Source organism: Xiphophorus couchianus, chromosome 7, assembly GCF_001444195.1.
Source record: "Xiphophorus couchianus chromosome 7, X_couchianus-1.0, whole genome shotgun sequence".
Lineage (NCBI taxonomy): Eukaryota > Metazoa > Chordata > Actinopteri > Cyprinodontiformes > Poeciliidae > Xiphophorus > Xiphophorus couchianus.
Window position 1 is genome coordinate 2551906 of NC_040234.1, and position 24686 is coordinate 2576591.

The following is a 24686-nucleotide window of genomic DNA, read 5'->3' on the forward strand; positions in this document are numbered from 1 at the left end:
AGTGCACTTGGGGCATCAAGAATAAAAGGCGCAGGGGTTCATGTCCCTCCCCCAGATGTGCCTGAGTTCACTAGCAGCAAGGACCCCACCACAAAGGTATAAGTTGAAAGATTTATTGCAGGAAGAGGATGGAGGGATGAATGAGCTTGGATCTGAGGATAATGCTGGAGGTCTTGGGAGATGAAGACTCAAAGTGGGGTATGGTCTTCAGGAAAACGTGTTCCGCTTATTTTCCCAAGCCCACCTACCTCAGGTTCTTCAGGTCCCTGTGGGTTTTTCAGATGTAACCTGCAGCAAAAAGGAGTAAAGCATGGTTATGGCATGGAGGGAAGAAAAAGGGGGATGAGGATGATGGGAGAAAGGGGAAGATTTGATCGATTGAAGTGGGGTGAGGTAAAAGAGGTAAATGATAAGAGAGGGTGGGGTTGACGAAACGCAACAGAGAATGGGTGCACAGAGTATAAATACACTGGAAAATTGGAAAATTGGAGTTGTGGTTTGGGTGTGTCAAAGCTCCTGAACTTAAGTTAATGTAAGAATATATACAGTATATGTATATATACTGTATGTATGGATGTATGTGTGCTTGGATGCATGCATATATCCCTTGTGTTCCTCAGCATAATAATAGAGAATAGAAAGTTAGTGTGATATTTTGGTTTCATATAATTTCCTTAATAATAATTTTTTCTTATAATGCCCTTTATATATCAAATTGAAATATCAAAGGACACATTCACACACTAATGATGGCAATCTACTGGATTGTGAGGCAGTTTGACAGTAGCGAGGGTGCAATTGGTTTTCCTAAACATTACCAGCAGATGAGGTGGTTGAAGTGTCTTGGTAACAATTCAACGACAGATCAGGAATCAAATGATTACAGGGAAAACTAATACTGCCGACGTTTCTGCTACTTTTTATCAAGTGATACATTTGGTGTTAGTTGTAATTTTACGCTGAACACACATTTGTCATACACTAAGATTTTTCTGCTTGATGCATCACCAGCAAAACTGCTATAGTTTAATGTTTAAGAGTAATTTTAGGGTGACTAACTGCTAGCATCATTACAGTATTTTTCCATGAATTTTACAATTTCTAAAATTTCCACAATAAATTTATAAAATAAAAATTAAATTAAATAAAGGTTTCAAAACATCAGTGTATGTGTAAATAGACTGATGTTTATTTGCATGTTTATTTAATGTTTATTTACTGATCAGTAAATAAAAATAGTTTATTTACTGATGCAATGCTAGCATGACTAGTATTGCTGAAATTTCAGTTTATTTACTTAGTCAATTAAGTTACTAAAGTAAATTAACTTTTTAATCAAATTTTACTTCATTTAATATGACTTCATTGAACAAATATATGTGAAATGTATGTTTCCTGAGTTACGCTATGAATTGTATATGGTAATATAATACTTTGGATTTAACTGTTGGTATTTTATCATTTTTACTGTAAATATTATGGATTTTGTTTTGTGCAGCAAACGAATGTGGCTCGCAAAATATGAAGAAATCCACTGTAATGAGCTGTATGTTTGCCAAACCTCATGTAAGCAATAATAATTGGAATGGAATCACATACTTTCATCACCATGACAAGTATTGCTGAATTTTAAAAGGTGGATTGTAGTGAGTTGTGATTAAAATACTGTAAAACCTGTGGCAGGTGTTGATAACTTTCCACCTAACAATTTTGATGAGACGTTTGGTTTCTTAGCCCCATTCTTCTCTATTGGAGACTGAGCAGACAATGAAGGATTAAAAGGTTGTTAATGGGAATGCTTTCGACTTGTAAATTTTATAATTTTCCAAAAATTTTGTCATGATTAGAGTGCTGTAATACCTGTGGCAAGTGTTGATCAATCAATCAAATTTTATTTGTATAGCACATTTCAGCAGCAAGGCATTTCAAAGTGCTTTACATCATTACAAACAGAATCACAATGCAACATAGAATCAACAATCAAAACACAACATGAAGTCAGGTTCCATCAATAAATTTGTAATTAATTACATTTCAAATACAATTCTAAACAGGTGGGTTTTTACTCGAGATTTAAAAGAAGTCAGTGTTTCAGCTGTTTTGTGGAAGTTTGTTCCAAATTTGTGGTGCATAGATGCTGAAAGCTGCTTCTCCTCGTTTGGTTCTGGGGATGCAGAGCAGACTAGAACCGGAAGACCTGAGAGGTCTGGAAGGTTGATACAACAACAGCAGATCTTTAATGTATTGTGGTGCTAAGCCGTTCAGTGATTTTTAAACTAACAACAGTATTTTAAAGTCTATTCTTTGAGCTACAGGGAGCCAGTGTAGAGACTTTAAAACTGGTGTTATGTGCTCTATCTTCCTGGTTTTAGTGAGAACGCCAGCAGCAGCATTCTGGATCAGCTGCAGCTGTTTGATTGATTTGTTTTACAGACCTGTGAAGACGCTGCTGCAATAATCAATACGACTGAAGATGAACGCATGGATGAGTTTCTCTAGATCTTGCTGAGACATTAGTCCTTTAATCCTGGAAATGTTCTTCAGGTGATAGAAGGCCGAGTTTGTAACTGTCTTTATGTGGCTCAGAGCCGGCCACGCTGATTCGTCCAGGTGAGGGGTTCTCCCTGTCAGTCCCCTCATCAGATATGCAGTGTGAGACTTTTGCTTCGGCTTGGCACCCAGAGCGTTCCAGGGTGAGCTGCTTGATGCGAGGCGTACAACCTTGTGACGGAGGAGCCGTAACAAGCTGGGACTTAGAGTCCGTGTCTGCATGCGCGCGCACACCGGCGAACACACACGCTGACAAACACGTACACAATTACTAACTTACTTTTGCTGCAGCTTAAACTGGGGCGGTTCATCGTGGGTGCACACGCGATGTTCCTGCTTCAGTTAAACATTCATTCTAACGTGTTTTCAGCATTAAACGTTTTCCCGGTTCTGTGGTCAAGTAGGGTGTTTCGGGATTGTGGCGTGCCAGGAGGGAGTCACATGAGGTGGTAATGTCATCAGAGCGCACTGGGTGTTGTCTATTAAATTGAGTATTGTGTTTTGTTTACAAGTTTGTTTGTTTTTTCTCTTATTATTATTATTATTTTGTATACTTTATGAGTTCATTTGAGTTAGAAGTAATTGCTTAGTACTTCTGCTTGTTTGGATTGTCTGTGGGCGGAGCCTGAGGCTTTAAAAGCAGGGCTCTGCTCCACAGGAAGTCAGTCTGTGGTTAGACTCCTGAAGAAGTCACGCTGGAGGTTATGGACTGTTACAGTGAAGGTACTGATGATTATTTGATTTCTAACCTGCTCTGGATATCCTTCATGTGTGGTCTGCACTTGCCATCTTTGTGCGGGCTTAATAAATTCCTCTAAAACGATCTCCGACTTGGACCAGTCATTATGTTTGACTAAATCATAATAGAACCCCATCACAAACCTCTCCGTTGATTTGAGGAAGAGTTGTCTCATTTCCACAGTTAGCGTTGATTTCAAAGTTCACCTCCAGCTGTTTGATCTTCATTTCTATAGACTGAAGTCGTTGTATAATACTGCTAATGTCCTTGGGGTCAGCCGGAGGCATTTTGTCCTGGTTCAACTTGGAGATGAAGAAAAGTAAGGTAAAAATAAAAGTAAGAAAATCCCCCAGTCCTTAGGTTTGTAGTAATCCAGTTATGATGTCAAAAATGTAAATATAACTATAAAAACTGTCACTTTAAAAATAGCTCAGGCAAAGTTATCAAAAAGGACGGGAGAGAGCAGGACAAGCTGTTCCTCCTTCAGCTGCCACAGACCAAAAAAACTTCTAACTTACCAATTTTGGTGGGACTGTTGGTTTTCTAGCCCCATCCTTCTCTTTTGGAAACTGAGTAGACAATGATTGTTAATGGGAATTCTTTCGATTTGTAAATTTTGTAATTTTCCAACAATTGGGTCATGATTAAAGTACCGGAAAACCTATGACAGGTGTTATTAACTTCTAACTTACCAATTTTGGTCGGACTGTTGGTTTGTTAGTCCCATATTTTTCTTTTGGACACTGAGTAGACAATGAAGGATTAAAATATTGGGAATAATTGCACTTGAAGCAAGTGTTGATAACTTCTCACTTACCAATTTTGGTGGTATGTTTGGTTTCTTAGCCCCATCCTTCTCTTTTGGAGACTGAGAAGACAATGAAGGATTAAAAGATTGTTAATGGGAATACTTGCGACTTGTACATTTTGTAATTTTATCAAAATTTGGTGATAATTAAAGTGCTGTAAAACCTGAGGCAGGTGTTGATAACATCTCACTTACCAATTTTGGTGGTATGTTTGGTTTATTAGCTCCATCCTTCTCTTTTGGATACTGAGCAGACAATGAAGGATTAAAAGGTTGTTAATGGGAATGCTTTCGACTTGTAAATTTCATAATTTTACAAAAATTTTGTCATGATTAGAGTGCTGTAATACCTGTGGCAAGTGTTGATCAATCAATCAAATTTTATTTGTATAGCACATTTCAGCAGCAAGGCATTTCAAAGTGCTTTACATCATTACAAACACAGAAACACAATGCAACACAGAATCAACAATCAAAACACAACATGAAGTCAGGTTCCATCAATAAATGTGTAATTGATTACATTTCAAATACAATCCTAAACAGGTGGGTTTTTACTCGAGATTTAAAAGAAGTCAGTGTTTCAGCTGTTTTACAGTTTTCTGGAAGTTTGTTCCAAATTTGTGGTACATAGATGCTGAAAGCTGCTTCTCCTCGTTTGGTTCTGTTTCTGGAGATGCAGAGCAGAACCAGAACCGGAAGACCTGAGAGGTCTGGAAGGTTGATACGATAACAGTAGTTCTTTAATGTATTGTGGTGCTAAGCCGTTCAGTGATTTATAAACTAACAACAGTATTTTAAAGTCTATTCTTTGAGCTACAGGGAGCCAGTGTAGAGACTTTAAAACTGGTGTTATGTGCTCTATCTTCCTGGTTTTAGTGAGAACGCCAGCAGCAGCATTCTGGATCAGCTGCAGCTGTTTGATTGATTTGTTTTACAGACCTGTGAAGACGCTGCTGCAATAATCAATACGACTGAAGATGAACGCATGGATGAGTTTCTCTAGATCTGGCTGAGACATTAGTCCTTTAATCCTGGAAATGTTCTTCAGGTGATAGAAGGCCGAGTTTGTAACTGTCTTTATGTGGCTCAGAGCCGGCCACGCTGATTCGTCCAGGTGAGGGGTTCTCCCTGTCAGTCCCCTCATCAGATATGCAGTGTGAGACTTTTGCTTCGGCTTGGCACCCAGAGCGTTCCAGGGTGAGCTGCTTGATGCGAGGCGTACAACCTTGTGACGGAGGAGCCGTAACAAGCTGGGACTTAGAGTCCGTGTCTGCATGCGCGCGCACACCGGCGAACACACACGCTGACAAACACGTACACAATTACTAACTTACTTTTGCTGCAGCTTAAACTGGGGCGGTTCATCGTGGGTGCACACGCGATGTTCCTGCTTCAGTTAAACATTCATTCTAACGTGTTTTCAGCATTAAACGTTTTCCCGGTTCTGTGGTCAAGTAGGGTGTTTCGGGATTGTGGCGTGCCAGGAGGGAGTCACATGAGGTGGTAATGTCATCAGAGCGCACTGGGTGTTGTCTATTAAATTGAGTATTGTGTTTTGTTTACAAGTTTGTTTGTTTTTTCTCTTATTATTATTATTATTTTGTATACTTTATGAGTTCATTTGAGTTAGAAGTAATTGCTTAGTACTTCTGCTTGTTTGGATTGTCTGTGGGCGGAGCCTGAGGCTTTAAAAGCAGGGCTCTGCTCCACAGGAAGTCAGTCTGTGGTTAGACTCCTGAAGAAGTCACGCTGGAGGTTATGGACTGTTACAGTGAAGGTACTGATGATTATTTGATTTCTAACCTGCTCTGGATATCCTTCATGTGTGGTCTGCACTTGCCATCTTTGTGCGGGCTTAATAAATTCCTCTAAAACGATCTCCGACTTGGACCAGTCATTATGTTTGACTAAATCATAATAGAACCCCATCACAAACCTCTCCGTTGATTTGAGGAAGAGTTGTCTCATTTCCACAGTTAGCGTTGATTTCAAAGTTCACCTCCAGCTGTTTGATCTTCATTTCTATAGACTGAAGTCGTTGTATAATACTGCTAATGTCCTTGGGGTCAGCCGGAGGCATTTTGTCCTGGTTCAACTTGGAGATGAAGAAAAGTAAGGTAAAAATAAAAGTAAGAAAATCCCCCAGTCCTTAGGTTTGTAGTAATCCAGTTATGATGTCGAAAATGTGAATATAACTATAAAAACTGTCACTTTAAAAATAGCTCAGGCAAAGTTATCAAAAAGGACGGGAGAGAGCAGGACAAGCTGTTCCTCCTTCAGCTGCCACAGACCAAAAAAACTTCTAACTTACCAATTTTGGTGGGACTGTTGGTTTTCTAGCCCCATCCTTCTCTTTCGGAGACTGAGCAGACAATGAAAGATTAAAAGATCGTTAATGCGAAAACATTTGACTTGTAAGTTTTGTAATTTTACCAAAATTATGTCATGTTTCAATTTCTGTTAAAAGCTGTGGTAGGTGTTGATGGCACTTTTTAAATTTGGTTGTTCTTGTGACAATGAGAATAAAGTCTAAAGTATTGTAAAACCTGAGGTTGGTGTTGATAACTTTCCACTTACCAATGTTGGTGGGACTGTTGGTTTCTTAGCTCCATCCTTCTCTTTTGGAGACTGAGCAGACAATGAAGGATTGAAAGATTGTTAATGGGAATGCTTTCGACTTGTAAATTTTGTAATTTTCCAAAAAATGAGTCAAGATTAAAGCACCGGAAAACCTATGGCAGGTGTTGATAACTTTCCACCAACCAATTTTGGTGGGACTTTTGGTTTGTTAGCCCCATCCTTCTCTTTTGAAGACTGAGTAGACAATGAAGTATTAAAAGATTGTTAATGGGAATGCTTTCAACTTGTAAATTTTGTAATTTTCCAAAAATTGGGACATCATTAAAATGCTGTAAAACCTGTGGCAGGTTTTGAAACCTTCTCACTTACCAATTTTGGCGGGACTGTTGGTTTTCTAGCCCCATCCTTCTCTATTGGAGACTGAGTAGACAATGAAGGATAAAAAGATTGTTAATGGGAATGCTTTCGACTTGTAAATTTTGTAATTTTACCAAAATTGAGTCATGATTAAAGTACTGGAAAACCTTTGGCAGGTGTTGATAACTTATAACTTACCAATGTTGGTGGGACTGTTGGTTTTTTAGCCCCATCCTTCTCTTTTGGAGACTGAGTAGACAATGAAGGATAAAAAGATTGTTAATGGGAATGCTTTCGACTTGTAAATTTTGTAATTTTACCAAAATTGGGTCATAATTAAAATGCTGTAAAACCCGTGGCAGCTTTTGAAACATTCTCACTTACCAATTTTGGCGGGACTGATGGTTTTCTAGACCCATCCTTCTCTTTTGGAGACTGAGTAGACAATGAAGGATTGAAAGATTGTTAATGGGAATGCTTTCGACTTGTAAATTTTGTAATTTTACCAAAATTGAGTCATGATTAAAGTACTGGAAAACCTTTGGCAGGTGTTGATAACTTATAACTTACCAATGTTGGTGGGACTGTTGGTTTTCTAGCCCCATCCTTCTCTTTTGGAGACTGAGTAGACAATGAAGGATAAAAAGATTGTTAATGGGAATGCTTTCCACTTGTAAATTATGTAATTTTATAAAAATTGGGTCATAATTAAAATGCTGTAAAACCTGTCGCAGGTTTTGATAACTTATAACTTACCAATGTTGGTGGGACTGTTGGTTTGTTAGCCCCATCCTTCTCTTTTGGAGACTGAGTAGACAATGAAGGATAAAAAGATTGTTAATGGGAATGCTTTCGACTTGTAAATTTTGTAATTTTATAAAAATAGATTCAAGATTAAAGTTCTGTTAAAACCTATGGCAGGTGTTGATAACTTTCCACATACCAATTTTGCTGGCACAGTTGGTTTCTTAGCTCCATCCTTCTCTTTTGGAGACTGAGTAGACAATGAAGGATAAAAGATTGTTAATGGGACTGCTTTCGACTTGTAAATTTTGTAATTTTCCCAAAATTGGGTCATAATTAAAATGCTGTAAAACCTGTGGCAGGTGTTGACACCTTCTTACTTACCAATTTTGGCGGGACTGTTGATTTTCTAGGCCCATCCTTCTCTTTTGGAGACTGAGTAGACAATGAAGGATAAAAAGATTGTTAATGGGAATGCTTTCGACTTGTAAATTTTGTAATTTTCCAAAAATTGAGTCATGATTAAAGTACTGGAAAACCATTGGCAGGTGTTGATAACTTACAACTTACCAATGTTGGTGAGACTGTTGGTTTGTTAGCCCCATCCTTCTCTTTTGGAGACTGAGTAGACAATGAAGGATAAAAAGATTGTTAATGGGAATGCTTTCGACTTGTAAATTTTGTAATTTCACCAAAATTGGGTCATAATTAAAATGCTTTAAAACCTGTGGCAGGTTTTGAAACCTTCTCACTAACCAATTTTGGCGGGACTGTTGGTTTTCTAACCCCATCCTTCTCTTTTGGAGACTGAGTAGACAATGAAGGATAAAAAGATTGTTAATGGGACTGCTTTCGACTTGTAAATTTTGTAATTTTCCAAAAATTGGTTCATGATTAAAGTTCTGTTAAAAGCTCTGGCAGGTGTTGATTACTTTCCACATACCAATTTTGGTGGCACAGATGGTTTCTTAGCTCCATCCGTCTCTTTTGGAGACTGAGTAGACAATGAAGGATTGAAAGATTGTTAATGGGAATGCTTTCGACTTGTAAATTTTGTAATTTTACCAAAATTGAGTCATGATTAAAGTACTGGAAAACCTTTGGCAGGTGTTGATAACTTATAACTTACCAATGTTGGTGGGACAGTTGGTTTTTTAGCCCCATCCTTCTCTTTTGGAGACTGAGTAGACAATGAAGGATAAAAAGATTGTTAATGGGAATGCTTTTGACTTGTAAATTTTGTAATTTTATAAAAATTGGGTCATGATTAAAGTTCTGTTAAAACCTATGGCAGGTGTTGATAACTTTCCACGTACCAATTTTGGTGGCACAGTTGTTTTCTTAGCCCCATCCTTCTCTTTTGGAGACTGAGTAGACAATGAAGGATTGAAAGATTGTTAATGGGAATGCTTTCGACTTGTAAATTTTGTAATTTTCCAAAAATTGGTTCATGATTAAAGTTCTGTTAAAAGCTCTGGCAGGTGTTGATAACTTACAACTTACCAATGTTGGTGGGACTGTTGGTTTTTTAGCCCCATCCTTCTCTTTTGGAGACTGAGTAGACAATGAAGGATAAAAAGATTGTTAAGGGGAATGAGTTCGACTTATAAATTTTGTAATTTTACCAAAATTGGGTCATAATTAAAATGCTGTAAAACCCGTGGCAGCTTTTGAAACCTTCTCACTTACCAATTTTGGCGGGACTGATGGTTTTCTAGCCCCATCCTTCTCTTTTGGAGACTGAGTAGACAATGAAGGATAAAAAGATTGTTAATGGGAATGCTTTCGACTTGTAAATTTTGTAATTTTCCAAAAATTCATTCATGATTAAAGTTCTGTTAAAACCTATGGCAGGTGTTGATAACTTTCCACGTACCAATTTTGGTGGCACAGATGGTTTCTTAGCTCCTTCCTTCTCTTTTGGAGACTGAGTAGACAATGAAGGATTGAAAGATTGTTAATGGGAATGCTTTTGACTTGTAAATTTTGTAATTTTACCAAAATTGGGTCATAATTAAAATGCTGTAAAACCTGTGGAAGGTTTTGAAACCTTCTCACTTACCAATTTTTGCGGGACTATTGGTTTTCTAGCCCCATCCTTCTCTTTTGGAGACTGAGTAGACAATGAAGGATAAAAAGATTGTTAATGGGAATGCTTTCGACTTGTAAATTTTGTAATTTTCCAAAAATTGAGTCATGATTAAAGTTCTGTTAAAAGCTCTGGCAGGTGTTGATTACTTTCCACATACCAATTTTGGTGGCACAGTTGGTTTCTTAGCTCCATCCGTCTGTTTTGGAGACTGAGTAGACAATGAAGGATTGAAAGATTGTTAATGGGAATGCTTTTGACTTGTAAATTTTGTAATTTTCCAAAAATTGAGTCATGATTAAAGTACTGGAAAACCTTTGGCAGGTGTTGATAACTTATAACTTACCAATGTTGGTGGGACTGTTGGTTTTTTAGCTCCTTCCTTCTCTTTTGGAGACTGAGTAGACAACGAAGGTTAAAAAGATTGTTAATGGGAATGCTTTTGACTTGTAAATTTTGTAATTTTATAAAAATTGGGTCATGATTAAAGTTCTGTTAAAACCTATGGCAGGTGTTGATTACTTTCCACATACCAATTTTGGTAGCACAGTTGTTTTCTTAGCTCCATCCTTCTCTTTTGGAGACTGAGTAGACAATGAAGGATTGAAAGATTGTTAATGGGAATGCTGTCGACTTGTAAATTTTGTAATTTTACCAAAATTGAGTCATGATTAAAGTAGTGGAAAACCTTTCGCAGGTGTTGATAACTTATAACTTACCAATGTTGGCGGGACTGTTGGTTTCTTAGCCCCATCCTTCTCTTTTGGAGACTGAGTAGACAATGAAGGTTAAAAAGATTGTTAATGGGAATGCTTTTGACTTGTAAATTTTGTAATTTTATAAAAATTGGTTCATGATTAAAGTTCTGTTAAAACCTATGGCAGGTGTTGATTACTTTCCACATACCAATTTTGGTAGCACAGTTGTTTTCTTAGCTCCATCCTTCTCTTTTGGAGACTGAGAGGACAATGAAGTATTGAAAGATTGTTAATGGGAATGCTGTCGACTTGTAAATTTTGTAATTTTACCAAAATTGAGTCATGATTAAAGTACTGGAAAACCTTTCGCAGGTGTTGATAACTTATAACTTACCAATGTTGGTGGGACTGTTGGTTTTCTAGACCCATCCTTCTCTTTTGGAGACTGAGTAGACAATGAAGGATAAAAAGATTGTTAAGGGGAATGAGTTCGACTTATAAATTTTGTAATTTTACCAAAATTGGGTCATAATTAAAATGCTGTAAAACCTGTGGCAGGTTTTGAAACCTTCTCACTTACCAATTTTGGCGGGACTGTTGGTTTTCTAGCCCCATCCTTCTCTTTTGGAGACTGAGTAGACAATGAAGGATAAAAAGATTGTTTATGGGAATGCTATTGACTTGTAAATTTTGTAATTTTCCAAAAATTGAGTCATGATTAAAGTACTGGAAAACCATTGGCAGGTGTTGATAACTTATAACTTACCAATGTTGGTGGGACTGTTGGTTTTTTAGCCCCATCCTTCTCTTTTGGAGACTGAGTAGACAATGAAGGATAAAAAGATTGTTAATGGGAATGCTTTCGACTTGTAAATTTTGTAATTTTCCAAAAATTGAGTCATGATTAAAGTTCTGTTAAAACCTATGGCAGGTGTTGATTACTTTCCACATACCAATTTTGGTGGCACAGATGGTTTTTTAGCTCCATCCGTCTCTTTTGGAGACTGAGTAGACAATGAAGGATAAAAAGATTGTTAATGGGAATGCTTTCGACTTGTAAATTTTGTAATTTTCCAAAAATTCATTCATGATTAAAGTTCTGTTAAAACCTATGGCAGGTGTTGATAACTTTCCACGTACCAATTCTGGTGGCACAGATGGTTTTTTAGCTCCATCCTTCTCTTTTGGAGACTGAGTAGACAATGAAGGATTGAAAGATTGTTAATGGGAATGCTTTCGACTTGTAAATTTTGTAATTTTACCAAAATTGGGTCATAATTAAAATGCTGTAAAACCTGTGGCAGGTTTTGAAACCTTCTCACTTACCAATTTTGGCGGGACTGTTGGTTTTCTAGCCCCATCCTTCTCTTTTGGAGACTGAGTAGACAATGAAGGATAAAAAGATTGTTTATGGGAATGCTTTTGACTTGTAAATTTTGTAATTTTCCAAAAATTGAGTCATGATTAAAGTACTGGAAAACCATTGGCAGGTGTTGATAACTTATAACTTACCAATGTTGGTGGGACTGTTGGTTTTTTAGCCCCATCCTTCTCTTTTGGAGACTGAGTAGACAACGAAGGATAAAAAGATTGTTAATGGGAATGCTTTCGACTTGTAAATTTTGTAATTTTCAAAAAATTCATTCATGATTAAAGTTCTGTTAAAACCTATGGCAGGTGTTGATAACTTTCCACGTACCAATTTTGGTGGCACAGATGGTTTCTTAGCTCCTTCCTTCTCTTTTGGAGACTGAGTAGACAATGAAGGATTGAAAGATTGTTAATGGGAATGCTTTCGACTTGTAAATTTTGTAATTTTACCAAAATTGGGTCATAATTAAAATGCTGTAAAACCTGTGGCAGGTTTTGAAACCTTCTCACTTACCAATTTTGGCGGGACTGTTGGTTTTCTAGCCTCATCCTTCTCTTTTGGAGACTGAGTACACAATGAAGGATAAAAAGATTGTTTATGGGATTGCTTTCGACTTGTAAATTTTGTAATTTTCCAAAAATTGAGTCATGATTAAAGTACTGGAAAACCTTTGGCAGGTGTTGATAACTTATAACTTACCAATGTTGGTGGGACTGTTGGTTTTCTAGCCCCATCCTTCTCTTTTGGAGACTGAGTAGACAATGAAGGATTGAAAGATTGTTAATGGGACTACTTTCGACTTGTAAATTTTGTAATTTTCCAAAAATTGAGTCATGATTAAAGTTCTGTTAAAACCTATGGCAGGTGTTGATTACTTTCCACATACCAATGTTGGTGGGACTGTTGGTTTTCTAGCCCCATCCTTCTCTTTTGGAGACTGAGTAGACAATGAAGGATTGAAAGATTGTTAATGGGAATGCTTTCGACTTGTAAATTTTGTAATTTTATAAAAATTGGTTCATGATTAAAGTTCTGTTAAAACCTATGGCAGGTGTCGATAACTTTCCACGTACCAATTTTGGTGGCACAGTTGTTTTCTTAGCTCCATCCTCCTCTTTAGGAGACTGAGTAGACAATGAAGTATTGAAAGATTGTTAATGGGAATGCTTTCGACTTGTAAATTTTGTAATTTGACCAAAATTGAGTCATGATTAAAGTACTGGAAAACCATTGGCAGGTGTTGATAACTTATAACTTACCAATGTTGGTGGGACTGTTGGTTTTTTAGCCCCATCCTTCTCTTTTGGAGACTGAGTAGACAATGAAGGATAAAAAGATTGTTAATGGGAATGCTTTCGACTTGTAAATTTTGTGATTTTCCAAAAATTCGTTCATGATTAAAGTTCTGTTAAAACCTATGGCAGGTGTTGATAACTTTCCACGTACCAATTCTGGTGGCACAGATGGTTTTTTAGCTCCATCCGTCTGTTTTGGAGACTGAGTAGACAATGAAGGATAAAAAGATTGTTAATGGGAATGCTTTCGACTTGTAAATTTTGTAATTTTCCAAAAATTCATTCATGATTAAAGTTCTGTTAAAACCTATGGCAGGTGTTGATAACTTTCCACGTACCAATTTTGGTGGCACAGATGGTTTCTTAGCTCCTTCCTTCTCTTTTGGAGACTGAGTAGACAATGAAGGATTGAAAGATTGTTAATGGGAATGCTTTCGACTTGTAAATTTTGTAATTTTACCAAAATTGGGTCATAATTAAAATGCTGTAAAACCTGTGGCAGGTTTTGAAACCTTCTCACTTACCAATTTTGGCGGGACTGTTGGTTTTCTAGCCCCATCCTTCTCTTTTGGAGACTGAGTAGACAATGAAGGATAAAAAGATTGTTTATGGGAATGCTTTTGACTTGTAATTTTGTAATTTTCCAAAAATTGAGTCATGATTAAAGTACTGGAAAACCATTGGCAGGTGTTGATAACTTATAACTTACCAATGTTGGTGGGACTGTTGGTTTTTTAGCCCCATCCTTCTCTTTTGGAGACTGAGTAGACAATGAAGGATAAAAAGATTGTTAATGGGAATGCTTTCGACTTGTAAATTTTGTAATTTTCCAAAAATTCATTCATGATTAAAGTTCTGTTAAAACCTATGGCAGGTGTTGATAACTTTCCACGTACCAATTTTGGTGGCACAGATGGTTTCTTAGCTCCTTCCTTCTCTTTTGGAGACTGAGTAGACAATGAAGGATTGAAAGATTGTTAATGGGAATGCTTTCGACTTGTAAATTTTGTAATTTTACCAAAATTGGGTCATAATTAAAATGCTGTAAAACCTGTGGCAGGTTTTGAAACCTTCTCACTTACCAATTTTGGCGGGACTGTTGGTTTTCTAGCCCCATCCTTCTCTTTTGGAGACTGAGTAGACAATGAAGGTTAAAAAGATTGTTAATGGGAATGCTTTTGACTTGTAAATTTTGTAATTTTCCAAAAATTGAGTCATGATTAAAGTACTGGAAAACCATTGGCAGGTGTTCATAACTTACAACTTACCAATGTTGGTGGGACTGTTGGTTTGTTAGCCCCATCCTTCTCTTTTGGAGACTGAGTAGACAATGAAGGATAAAAAGATTGTTAATGGGAATGCTTTCGACTTGTAAATTTTGTAATTTTCCAAAAATTGAGTCATGATTAAAGTTCTGTTAAAACCTATGGCAGGTGTTGATAACTTTCCACATACCAATTTTGGTGGCACAGTTGTTTTCTTAGCTCCATCCTCCTCTTTTGGAGACTGAGTAGACAATGAAGTATTGAAAGATTGTTAATGGGAATGCTTTCGACTTGTAAATTTTGTAATTTGACCAAAATTGAGTCATGATTAAAGTACTGGAAAACCATTGGCAGGTGTTGATAACTTATAACTTACCAATGTTGGTGGGACTGTTGGTTTTTTAGCCCCATCCTTCTCTTTTGGAGACTGAGTAGACAACGAAGGATAAAAAGATTGTTAATGGGAATGCTTTCGACTTGTAAATTTTGTGATTTTCCAAAAATTCGTTCATGATTAAAGTTCTGTTAAAACCTATGGCAGGTGTTGATTACTTTCCACGTACCAATTTTGGTGGCACAGATGGTTTTTTAGCTCCATCCGTCTGTTTTGGAGACTGAGTAGACAATGAAGGATAAAAAGATTGTTAATGGGAATGCTTTCGACTTGTAAATTTTGTAATTTTCAAAAAATTCATTCATGATTAAAGTTCTGTTAAAACCTATGGCAGGTGTTGATAACTTTCCACGTACCAATTTTGGTGGCACAGATGGTTTCTTAGCTCCTTCCTTCTCTTTTGGAGACTGAGTAGACAATGAAGGATTGAAAGATTGTTAATGGGAATGCTTTTGACTTGTAAATTTTGTAATTTTACCAAAATTGAGTCATGATTAAAGTACTGGAAAACCTTTGGCAGGTGTTGATAACTTATAACTTACCAATGTTGGTGGGACTGTTGGTTTTCTAGACCCATCCTTCTCTTTTGGAGACTGAGTAGACAATGAAGGATTGAAAGATTGTTAATGGGAATGCTGTCGACTTGTAAATTTTGTAATTTTACCAAAATTGAGTCATGATTAAAGTAGTGGAAAACCTTTCGCAGGTGTTGATAACTTATAACTTACCAATGTTGGCGGGACTGTTGGTTTCTTAGCCCCATCCTTCTCTTTTGGAGACTGAGTAGACAATGAAGGTTAAAAAGATTGTTAATGGGAATGCTTTTGACTTGTAAATTTTGTAATTTTATAAAAATTGGTTCATGATTAAAGTTCTGTTAAAACCTATGGCAGGTGTTGATTACTTTCCACGTACCAATTTTGGTAGCACAGTTGTTTTCTTAGCTCCATCCTTCTCTTTTGGAGACTGAGAGGACAATGAAGTATTGAAAGATTGTTAATGGGAATGCTGTCGACTTGTAAATTTTGTAATTTTACCAAAATTGAGTCATGATTAAAGTACTGGAAAACCTTTCGCAGGTGTTGATAACTTATAACTTACCAATGTTGGTGGGACTGTTGGTTTTCTAGACCCATCCTTCTCTTTTGGAGACTGAGTAGACAATGAAGGATAAAAAGATTGTTAAGGGGAATGAGTTCGACTTATAAATTTTGTAATTTTACCAAAATTGGGTCATAATTAAAATGCTGTAAAACCTGTGGCAGGTTTTGAAACCTTCTCACTTACCAATTTTGGCGGGACTGTTGGTTTTCTAGCCCCATCCTTCTCTTTTGGAGACTGAGTAGACAATGAAGGATAAAAAGATTGTTTATGGGAATGCTATTGACTTGTAAATTTTGTAATTTTCCAAAAATTGAGTCATGATTAAAGTACTGGAAAACCATTGGCAGGTGTTGATAACTTATAACTTACCAATGTTGGTGGGACTGTTGGTTTTTTAGCCCCATCCTTCTCTTTTGGAGACTGAGTAGACAATGAAGGATAAAAAGATTGTTAATGGGAATGCTTTCGACTTGTAAATTTTGTAATTTTCCAAAAATTGAGTCATGATTAAAGTTCTGTTAAAACCTATGGCAGGTGTTGATTACTTTCCACATACCAATTTTGGTGGCACAGATGGTTTTTTAGCTCCATCCGTCTCTTTTGGAGACTGAGTAGACAATGAAGGATAAAAAGATTGTTAATGGGAATGCTTTCGACTTGTAAATTTTGTAATTTTACCAAAATTGGGTCATAATTAAAATGCTGTAAAACCTGTGGCAGGTTTTGAAACCTTCTCACTTACCAATTTTGGCGGGACTGTTGGTTTTCTAGCCCCATCCTTCTCTTTTGGAGACTGAGTAGACAATGAAGGATAAAAAGATTGTTTATGGGAATGCTTTTGACTTGTAAATTTTGTAATTTTCCAAAAATTGAGTCATGATTAAAGTACTGGAAAACCATTGGCAGGTGTTGATAACTTATAACTTACCAATGTTGGTGGGACTGTTGGTTTTTTAGCCCCATCCTTCTCTTTTGGAGACTGAGTAGACAACGAAGGATAAAAAGATTGTTAATGGGAATGCTTTCGACTTGTAAATTTTGTAATTTTCAAAAAATTCATTCATGATTAAAGTTCTGTTAAAACCTATGGCAGGTGTTGATAACTTTCCACGTACCAATTTTGGTGGCACAGATGGTTTCTTAGCTCCTTCCTTCTCTTTTGGAGACTGAGTAGACAATGAAGGATTGAAAGATTGTTAATGGGAATGCTTTCGACTTGTAAATTTTGTAATTTTACCAAAATTGGGTCATAATTAAAATGCTGTAAAACCTGTGGCAGGTTTTGAAACCTTCTCACTTACCAATTTTGGCGGGACTGTTGGTTTTCTAGCCTCATCCTTCTCTTTTGGAGACTGAGTACACAATGAAGGATAAAAAGATTGTTTATGGGATTGCTTTCGACTTGTAAATTTTGTAATTTTCCAAAAATTGAGTCATGATTAAAGTACTGGAAAACCTTTGGCAGGTGTTGATAACTTATAACTTACCAATGTTGGTGGGACTGTTGGTTTTCTAGCCCCATCCTTCTCTTTTGGAGACTGAGTAGACAATGAAGGATTGAAAGATTGTTAATGGGAATGCTTTCGACTTGTAAATTTTGTAATTTTATAAAAATTGGTTCATGATTAAAGTTCTGTTAAAACCTATGGCAGGTGTTGATAACTTTCCACGTACCAATTTTGGTGGCACAGTTGTTTTCTTAGCTCCATCCTCCTCTTTAGGAGACTGAGTAGACAATGAAGGATTGAAAGATTGTTAATGGGAATGCTTTCGACTTGTAAATTTTGTAATTTGACCAAAATTGAGTCATGATTAAAGTACTGGAAAACCATTGGCAGGTGTTGATAACTTATAACTTACCAATGTTGGCGGGACTGTTGGTTTTTTAGCCCCATCCATCTCTTTTGGAGACTGAGTAGACAATGAAGGATAAAAAGATTGTTAATGGGAATGCTTTCGACTTGTAAATTTTGTGATTTTCCAAAAATTCGTTCATGATTAAAGTTCTGTTAAAACCTATGGCAGGTGTTGATAACTTTCCACGTACCGATTCTGGTGGCACAGATGGTTTTTTAGCTCCATCCGTCTGTTTTGGAGACTGAGTAGACAATGAAGGATAAAAAGATTGTTAATGGGAATGCTTTCGACTTGTAAATTTTGTAATTTTCCAAAAATTGAGTCATGATTAAAGTACTGGAAAACCATTGGCAGGTGTTGATAACTTATAACTTACCAATGTTGGTGGGACTGTTGGTTTTTTAGCCCCATCCTTCTCTTTTGGAGACTGAGTAGACAACGAAGGATAAAAAGATTGTTAATGGGAATGCTTTCGACTTGTAAATTTTGTAATTTTCAAAAAATTCATTCATGATTAAAGTTCTGTTAAAACCTATGGCAGGTGTTGATAACTTTCCACGTACCAATTTTGGTGGCACAGATGGTTTCTTAGCTCCTTCCTTCTCTTTTGGAGACTGAGTAGACAATGAAGGATTGAAAGATTGTTAATGGGAATGCTTTCGACTTGTAAATTTTGTAATTTTACCAAAATTGGGTCATAATTAAAATGCTGTAAAACCTGTGGCAGGTTTTGAAACCTTCTCACTTACCAATTTTGGCGGGACTGTTGGTTTTCTAGCCCCATCCTTCTCTTTTGGAGACTGAGTACACAATGAAGGATAAAAAGATTGTTTATGGGATTGCTTTCGACTTGTAAATTTTGTAATTTTCCAAAAATTGAGTCATGATTAAAGTACTGGAAAACCTTTGGCAGGTGTTGATAACTTATAACTTACCAATGTTGGTGGGACTGTTGGTTTTCTAGCCCCATCCTTCTCTTTTGGAGACTGAGTAGACAATGAAGGATTGAAAGATTGTTAATGGGAATGCTTTCGACTTGTAAATTTTGTAATTTTATAAAAATTGGTTCATGATTAAAGTTCTGTTAAAACCTATGGCAGGTGTTGATAACTTTCCACGTACCAATTTTGGTGGCACAGTTGTTTTCTTAGCTCCATCCTCCTCTTTAGGAGACTGAGTAGACAATGAAGGATTGAAAGATTGTTAATGGGAATGCTTTCGACTTGTAAATTTTGTAATTTGACCAAAATTGAGTCATGATTAAAGTACTGGAAAACCATTGGCAGGTGTTGATAACTTATAACTTACCAATGTTGGCGGGACTGTTGGTTTTTTAGCCCCATCCTTCTCTTTTGGAGACTGAGTAGACAATGAAGGATAAAAAGATTGTTAATGGGAATGCTTTCGACTTGTAAATTTTGTGATTTTCCAAAAATTCGTTCATGATTAAAGTTCTGTTAAAACCTATGGCAGGTGTTGATAACTTTCCACGTACCGATTCTGGTGGCACAGATGGTTTTTTAGCTCCATCCGTCTGTTTTGGAGACTGAGTAGACAATGAAGGATAAAAAGATTGTTAATGGGAATGCTTTCGACTTGTAAATTTTGTAATTTTCCAAAAATTCATTCATGATTAAAGTTCTGTTAAAACCTATGGCAGGTGTTAATAACTTTCCACGTACCAATTTTGGTGGCACAGATGGTTTCTTAGCTCCTTCCTTCTCTTTTGGAGACTGAGTAGACAATGAAGGATTGAAAGATTGTTAATGGGAATGCTTTCGACTTGTAAATTTTGTAATTTTACCAAAATTGGGTCATAATTAAAATGCTGTAAAACCTGTGGCAGGTTTTGAAACCTTCTCACTTACCAATTTTGGCGGGACTGTTGGTTTTCTAGCCCCATCCTTCTCTTTTGGAGACTGAGTAGACAATGAAGGTTAAAAAGATTGTTAATGGGAATGCTTTTGACTTGTAAATTTTGTAATTTTCCAAAAATTGAGTCATGATTAAAGTACTGGAAAACCATTGGCAGGTGTTGATAACTTACAACTTACCAATGTTGGTGGGACTGTTGGTTTGTTAGCCCCATCCTTCTCTTTTGGAGACTGAGTAGACAATGAAGGATAAAAAGATTGTTAATGGGAATGCTTTCGACTTGTAAATTTTGTAATTTTCCAAAAATTGAGTCATGATTAAAGTACTGGGAAAACCTTTGGCAGGTGTTGATAACTTTCCACATACCAATTTTGGTGGCACAGTTGGTTTCTTAGCTCCATCCGTCTGTTTTGGAGACTGAGTAGACAATGAAGGATTGAAAGATTGTTAATGGGAATGCTTTCGACTTGTAAATTTTGTAATTTGACCAAAATTGAGTCATGATTAAAGTACTGGAAAACCATTGGCAGGTGTTGATAACTTATAACTTACCAATGTTGGTGGGACTGTTGGTTTTTTAGCCCCATCCTTCTCTTTTGGAGACTGAGTAGACAACGAAGGATAAAAAGATTGTTAATGGGAATGCTTTCGACTTGTAAATTTTGTGATTTTCCAAAAATTCGTTCATGATTAAAGTTCTGTTAAAACCTATGGCAGGTGTTGATTACTTTCCACGTACCAATTTTGGTGGCACAGATGGTTTTTTAGCTCCATCCGTCTGTTTTGGAGACTGAGTAGACAATGAAGGATAAAAAGATTGTTAATGGGAATGCTTTCGACTTGTAAATTTTGTAATTTTCAAAAAATTCATTCATGATTAAAGTTCTGTTAAAACCTATGGCAGGTGTTGATAACTTTCCACGTACCAATTTTGGTGGCACAGATGGTTTCTTAGCTCCTTCCTTCTCTTTTGGAGACTGAGTAGACAATGAAGGATTGAAAGATTGTTAATGGGAATGCTTTCGACTTGTAAATTTTGTAATTTTACCAAAATTGGGTCATAATTAAAATGCTGTAAAACCTGTGGCAGGTTTTGAAACCTTCTCACTTACCAATGTTGGTGGGACTGTTGGTTTGTTAGCCCCATCCTTCTCTTTTGGAGACTGAGTAGACAATGAAGGATAAAAAGATTGTTTATGGGAATGCTTTCGACTTGTAAATTTTGTAATTTTCCAAAAATTGAGTCATGATTAAAGTTCTGTTAAAAGCTCTGGCAGGTGTTGATTACTTTCCACATACCAATGTTGGTGGGACTGTTGGTTTTCTAGCCCCATCCTTCTCTTTTGGAGACTGAGTAGACAATGAAGGATTGAAAGATTGTTAATGGGAATGCTTTCGACTTGTACATTTTGTAATTTTATCAAAATTGGGTCATAATTAAAATGCTGTAAAACCTGTGGCAGGTTTTGAAACCTTCTCAATTACCAATTTTGGCGGGACTGTTGGTTTTCTAGACCCATCCTTCTCTTTTGGAGACTGAGTAGACAATGAAGGATTGAAAGATTGTTAATGGGAATGCTTTCGACTTGTAAATTTTGTAATTTTCCAAAAATTGAGTCATGATTAAAGTACTGGAAAACCTTTGGCAGGTGTTGATAACTTCGAACTTACCAATGTTGGTGGGACTGTTGGTTTTCTAGACCCATCCTTCTCTTTTGGAGACTGAGTAGACAATGAAGGATTGAAAGATTGTTAATGGGAATGCTTTCGACTTGTACATTTTGTAATTTTATCAAAATTGGGTCATAATTAAAATGCTGTAAAACCTGTGGCAGGTTTTGAAACCTTCTCAATTACCAATTTTGGCGGGACTGTTGGTTTTCTAGCCCCATCCTTCTCTTTTGGAGACTGAGTAGACAATGAAGGATAAAAAGATTGTTAATGGGAATGCTTTCGACTTGTAAATTTTGTGATTTTCCAAAAATTCGTTCATGATTAAAGTTCTGTTAAAACCTATGGCAGGTGTTGATAACTTTCCACGTACCAATTCTGGTGGCACAGATGGTTTTTTAGCTCCATCCGTCTGTTTTGGAGACTGAGTAGACAATGAAGGATAAAAAGATTGTTAATGGGAATGCTTTCGACTTGTAAATTTTGTAATTTTCCAAAAATTCATTCATGATTAAAGTTCTGTTAAAACCTATGGCAGGTGTTGATAACTTTCCACGTACCAATTTTGGTGGCACAGATGGTTTCTTAGCTCCTTCCTTCTCTTTTGGAGACTGAGTAGACAATGAAGGATTGAAAGATTGTTAATGGGAATGCTTTCGACTTGTAAATTTTGTAATTTTACCAAAATTGGGTCATAATTAAAATGCTGTAAAACCTGTGGCAGGTTTTGAAACCTTCTCACTTACCAATTTTGGCCGGACTGTTGGTTTTCTAGCCCCATCCTTCTCTTTTGGAGACTGAGTAGACAATGAAGGTTAAAAAGATTGTTAATGGGAATGCTTTTGACTTGTAAATTTTGTAATTTTCCAAAAATTGAGTCATGATTAAAGTACTGGAAAACCATTGGCAGGTGTTCATAACTTACAACTTACCAATGTTGGTGGGACTGTTGGTTTGTTAGCCCCATCCTTCTCTTTTGGAGACTGAGTAGACAATGAAGGATTGAAAGATTGTTAATGGGAATGCTTTCGACTTGTAAATTTTGTAATTTTACCAAAATTGGGTCATAATTAAAATGCTGTAAAACCTGTGGCAGGTTTTGAAACCTTCTCACTTACCAATTTTGGCCGGACTGTTGGTTTTCTAACCCCATCCTTCTCTTTTGGAGACTGAGTAGACAATGAAGGATAAAAAGATTGTTAATGGGAATGCTTTCGACTTGTAAATTTTGTAATTTTCCAAAAATTGAGTCATGATTAAAGTTCTGTTAAAACCTATGGCAGGTGTTGATAACTTTCCACATACCAATTTTGGTGGCACAGTTGTTTTCTTAGCTCCATCCTCCTCTTTTGGAGACTGAGTAGACAATGAAGTATTGAAAGATTGTTAATGGGAATGCTTTCGACTTGTAAATTTTGTAATTTTCCAAAAATTCGTTCATGATTAAAGTTCTGTTAAAACCTATGGCAGGTGTTGATTACTTTCCACGTACCAATTTTGGTGGCACAGATGGTTTTTTAGCTCCATCCGTCTGTTTTGGAGACTGAGTAGACAATGAAGGATAAAAAGATTGTTAATGGGAATGCTTTCGACTTGTAAATTTTGTAATTTTCAAAAAATTCATTCATGATTAAAGTTCTGTTAAAACCTATGGCAGGTGTTGATAACTTTCCACGTACCAATTTTGGTGGCACAGATGGTTTCTTAGCTCCTTCCTTCTCTTTTGGAGACTGAGTAGACAATGAAGGATTGAAAGATTGTTAATAGGAATGCTTTCGACTTGTAAATTTTGTAATTTTACCAAAATTGGGTCATAATTAAAATGCTGTAAAACCTGTGGCAGGTTTTGAAACCTTCTCACTTACCAATGTTGGTGGGACTGTTGGTTTGTTAGCCCCATCCTTCTCTTTTGGAGACTGAGTAGACAATGAAGGATAAAAAGATTGTTTATGGGAATGCTTTCGACTTGTAAATTTTGTAATTTTCCAAAAATTGAGTCATGATTAAAGTTCTGTTAAAAGCTCTGGCAGGTGTTGATTACTTTCCACATACCAATGTTGGTGGGACTGTTGGTTTTCTAGCCCCATCCTTCTCTTTTGGAGACTGAGTAGACAATGAAGGATTGAAAGATTGTTAATGGGACTACTTTCGACTTGTAAATTTAGTAATTTTCCAAAAATTGAGTCATGATTAAAGTTCTGTTAAAAGCTCTGGCAGGTGTTGATTACTTTCCACATACCAATGTTGGTGGGACTGTTGGTTTTCTAGCCCCATCCTTCTCTTTTGGAGACTGAGTAGACAATGAAGGATTGAAAGATTGTTAATGGGAATGCTTTCGACTTGTACATTTTGTAATTTTATCAAAATTGGGTCATAATTAAAATGCTGTAAAACCTGTGGCAGGTTTTGAAACCTTCTCAATTACCAATTTTGGCGGGACTGTTGGTTTTCTAGACCCATCCTTCTCTTTTGGAGACTGAGTAGACAATGAAGGATTGAAAGATTGTTAATGGGAATGCTTTCGACTTGTAAATTTTGTAATTTTCCAAAAATTGAGTCATGATTAAAGTACTGGAAAACCTTTGGCAGGTGTTGATAACTTCGAACTTACCAATGTTGGTGGGACTGTTGGTTTTCTAGACCCATCCTTCTCTTTTGGAGACTGAGTAGACAATGAAGGATTGAAAGATTGTTAATGGGAATGCTTTCGACTTGTACATTTTGTAATTTTATCAAAATTGGGTCATAATTAAAATGCTGTAAAACCTGTGGCAGGTTTTGAAACCTTCTCACTTACCAATTTTGGCGGGACTGTTGGTTTTCTAGCCCCATCCTTCTCTTTTGGAGACTGAGTAGACAATGAAGGATAAAAAGATTGTTAATGGGAATGCTTTCGACTTGTAAATTTTGTAATTTTCCAAAAATTGAGTCATGATTAAAGTACTGGAAAACCATTGGCAGGTGTTGATAACTTATAACTTACCAATGTTGGTGGGACTGTTGGTTTTTTAGCCCCATCCTTCTCTTTTGGAGACTGAGTAGACAATGAAGGATTGAAAGATTGTTAATGGGAATGCTTTCGACTTGTAAATTTTGTAATTTTACCAAAATTGGGTCATAATTAAAATGCTTTAAAACCTGTGGCAGGTTTTGAAACCTTCTCACTTACCAATTTTGGCGGGACTGTTGGTTTTCTAACCCCATCCTTCTCTTTTGGAGACTGAGTAGACAATGAAGGATAAAAAGATTGTTAATGGGAATGCTTTCGACATGTAAATTTTGTAA

General features: G+C 36.6%; 1 protein-coding gene and 1 long non-coding RNA gene across 2 annotated transcripts in view; both read right to left on the reverse strand.

The window, feature by feature from the left end:
* Window positions 1-258: 258 nt before the first annotated feature.
* LOC114148848 (titin-like) overlaps window positions 259-24686 on the reverse strand; it is a 39773-nt gene continuing 15345 nt past the window's right edge. Inside the window, exons 34-67 of the mRNA XM_028024334.1 lie at window positions 24571-24621; window positions 24385-24435; window positions 24199-24249; window positions 23267-23317; window positions 23081-23131; window positions 22707-22757; window positions 22334-22384; window positions 21588-21638; window positions 20843-20893; window positions 20657-20707; window positions 20283-20333; window positions 19910-19960; window positions 19724-19774; window positions 14504-14554; window positions 14318-14368; window positions 13760-13810; window positions 13574-13624; window positions 13387-13437; window positions 13200-13250; window positions 13014-13064; window positions 12454-12504; window positions 11895-11945; window positions 11149-11199; window positions 9471-9521; window positions 9285-9335; window positions 7794-7844; window positions 7608-7658; window positions 6864-6914; window positions 6678-6728; window positions 4107-4157; window positions 3808-3858; window positions 3433-3591; window positions 2569-2721; window positions 259-288 (exon numbers count right to left, since the gene is read on the reverse strand). Of these exons, the coding sequence (XP_027880135.1) occupies window positions 259-288; window positions 2569-2721; window positions 3433-3591; window positions 3808-3858; window positions 4107-4157; window positions 6678-6728; window positions 6864-6914; window positions 7608-7658; window positions 7794-7844; window positions 9285-9335; window positions 9471-9521; window positions 11149-11199; window positions 11895-11945; window positions 12454-12504; window positions 13014-13064; window positions 13200-13250; window positions 13387-13437; window positions 13574-13624; window positions 13760-13810; window positions 14318-14368; window positions 14504-14554; window positions 19724-19774; window positions 19910-19960; window positions 20283-20333; window positions 20657-20707; window positions 20843-20893; window positions 21588-21638; window positions 22334-22384; window positions 22707-22757; window positions 23081-23131; window positions 23267-23317; window positions 24199-24249; window positions 24385-24435; window positions 24571-24621 (1923 nt within the window). The remainder of the gene's footprint in view (window positions 289-2568; window positions 2722-3432; window positions 3592-3807; window positions 3859-4106; window positions 4158-6677; window positions 6729-6863; window positions 6915-7607; window positions 7659-7793; window positions 7845-9284; window positions 9336-9470; window positions 9522-11148; window positions 11200-11894; window positions 11946-12453; window positions 12505-13013; window positions 13065-13199; window positions 13251-13386; window positions 13438-13573; window positions 13625-13759; window positions 13811-14317; window positions 14369-14503; window positions 14555-19723; window positions 19775-19909; window positions 19961-20282; window positions 20334-20656; window positions 20708-20842; window positions 20894-21587; window positions 21639-22333; window positions 22385-22706; window positions 22758-23080; window positions 23132-23266; window positions 23318-24198; window positions 24250-24384; window positions 24436-24570; window positions 24622-24686) is intronic.
* LOC114148475 (uncharacterized) lies at window positions 15810-17325 on the reverse strand. The gene is made up of 4 exons (XR_003596291.1): window positions 17300-17325; window positions 16741-16791; window positions 16182-16232; window positions 15810-15860 (listed from the first exon to the last, which is right to left on the reverse strand). It is a non-coding gene; the product is annotated as an uncharacterized LOC114148475 (long non-coding RNA).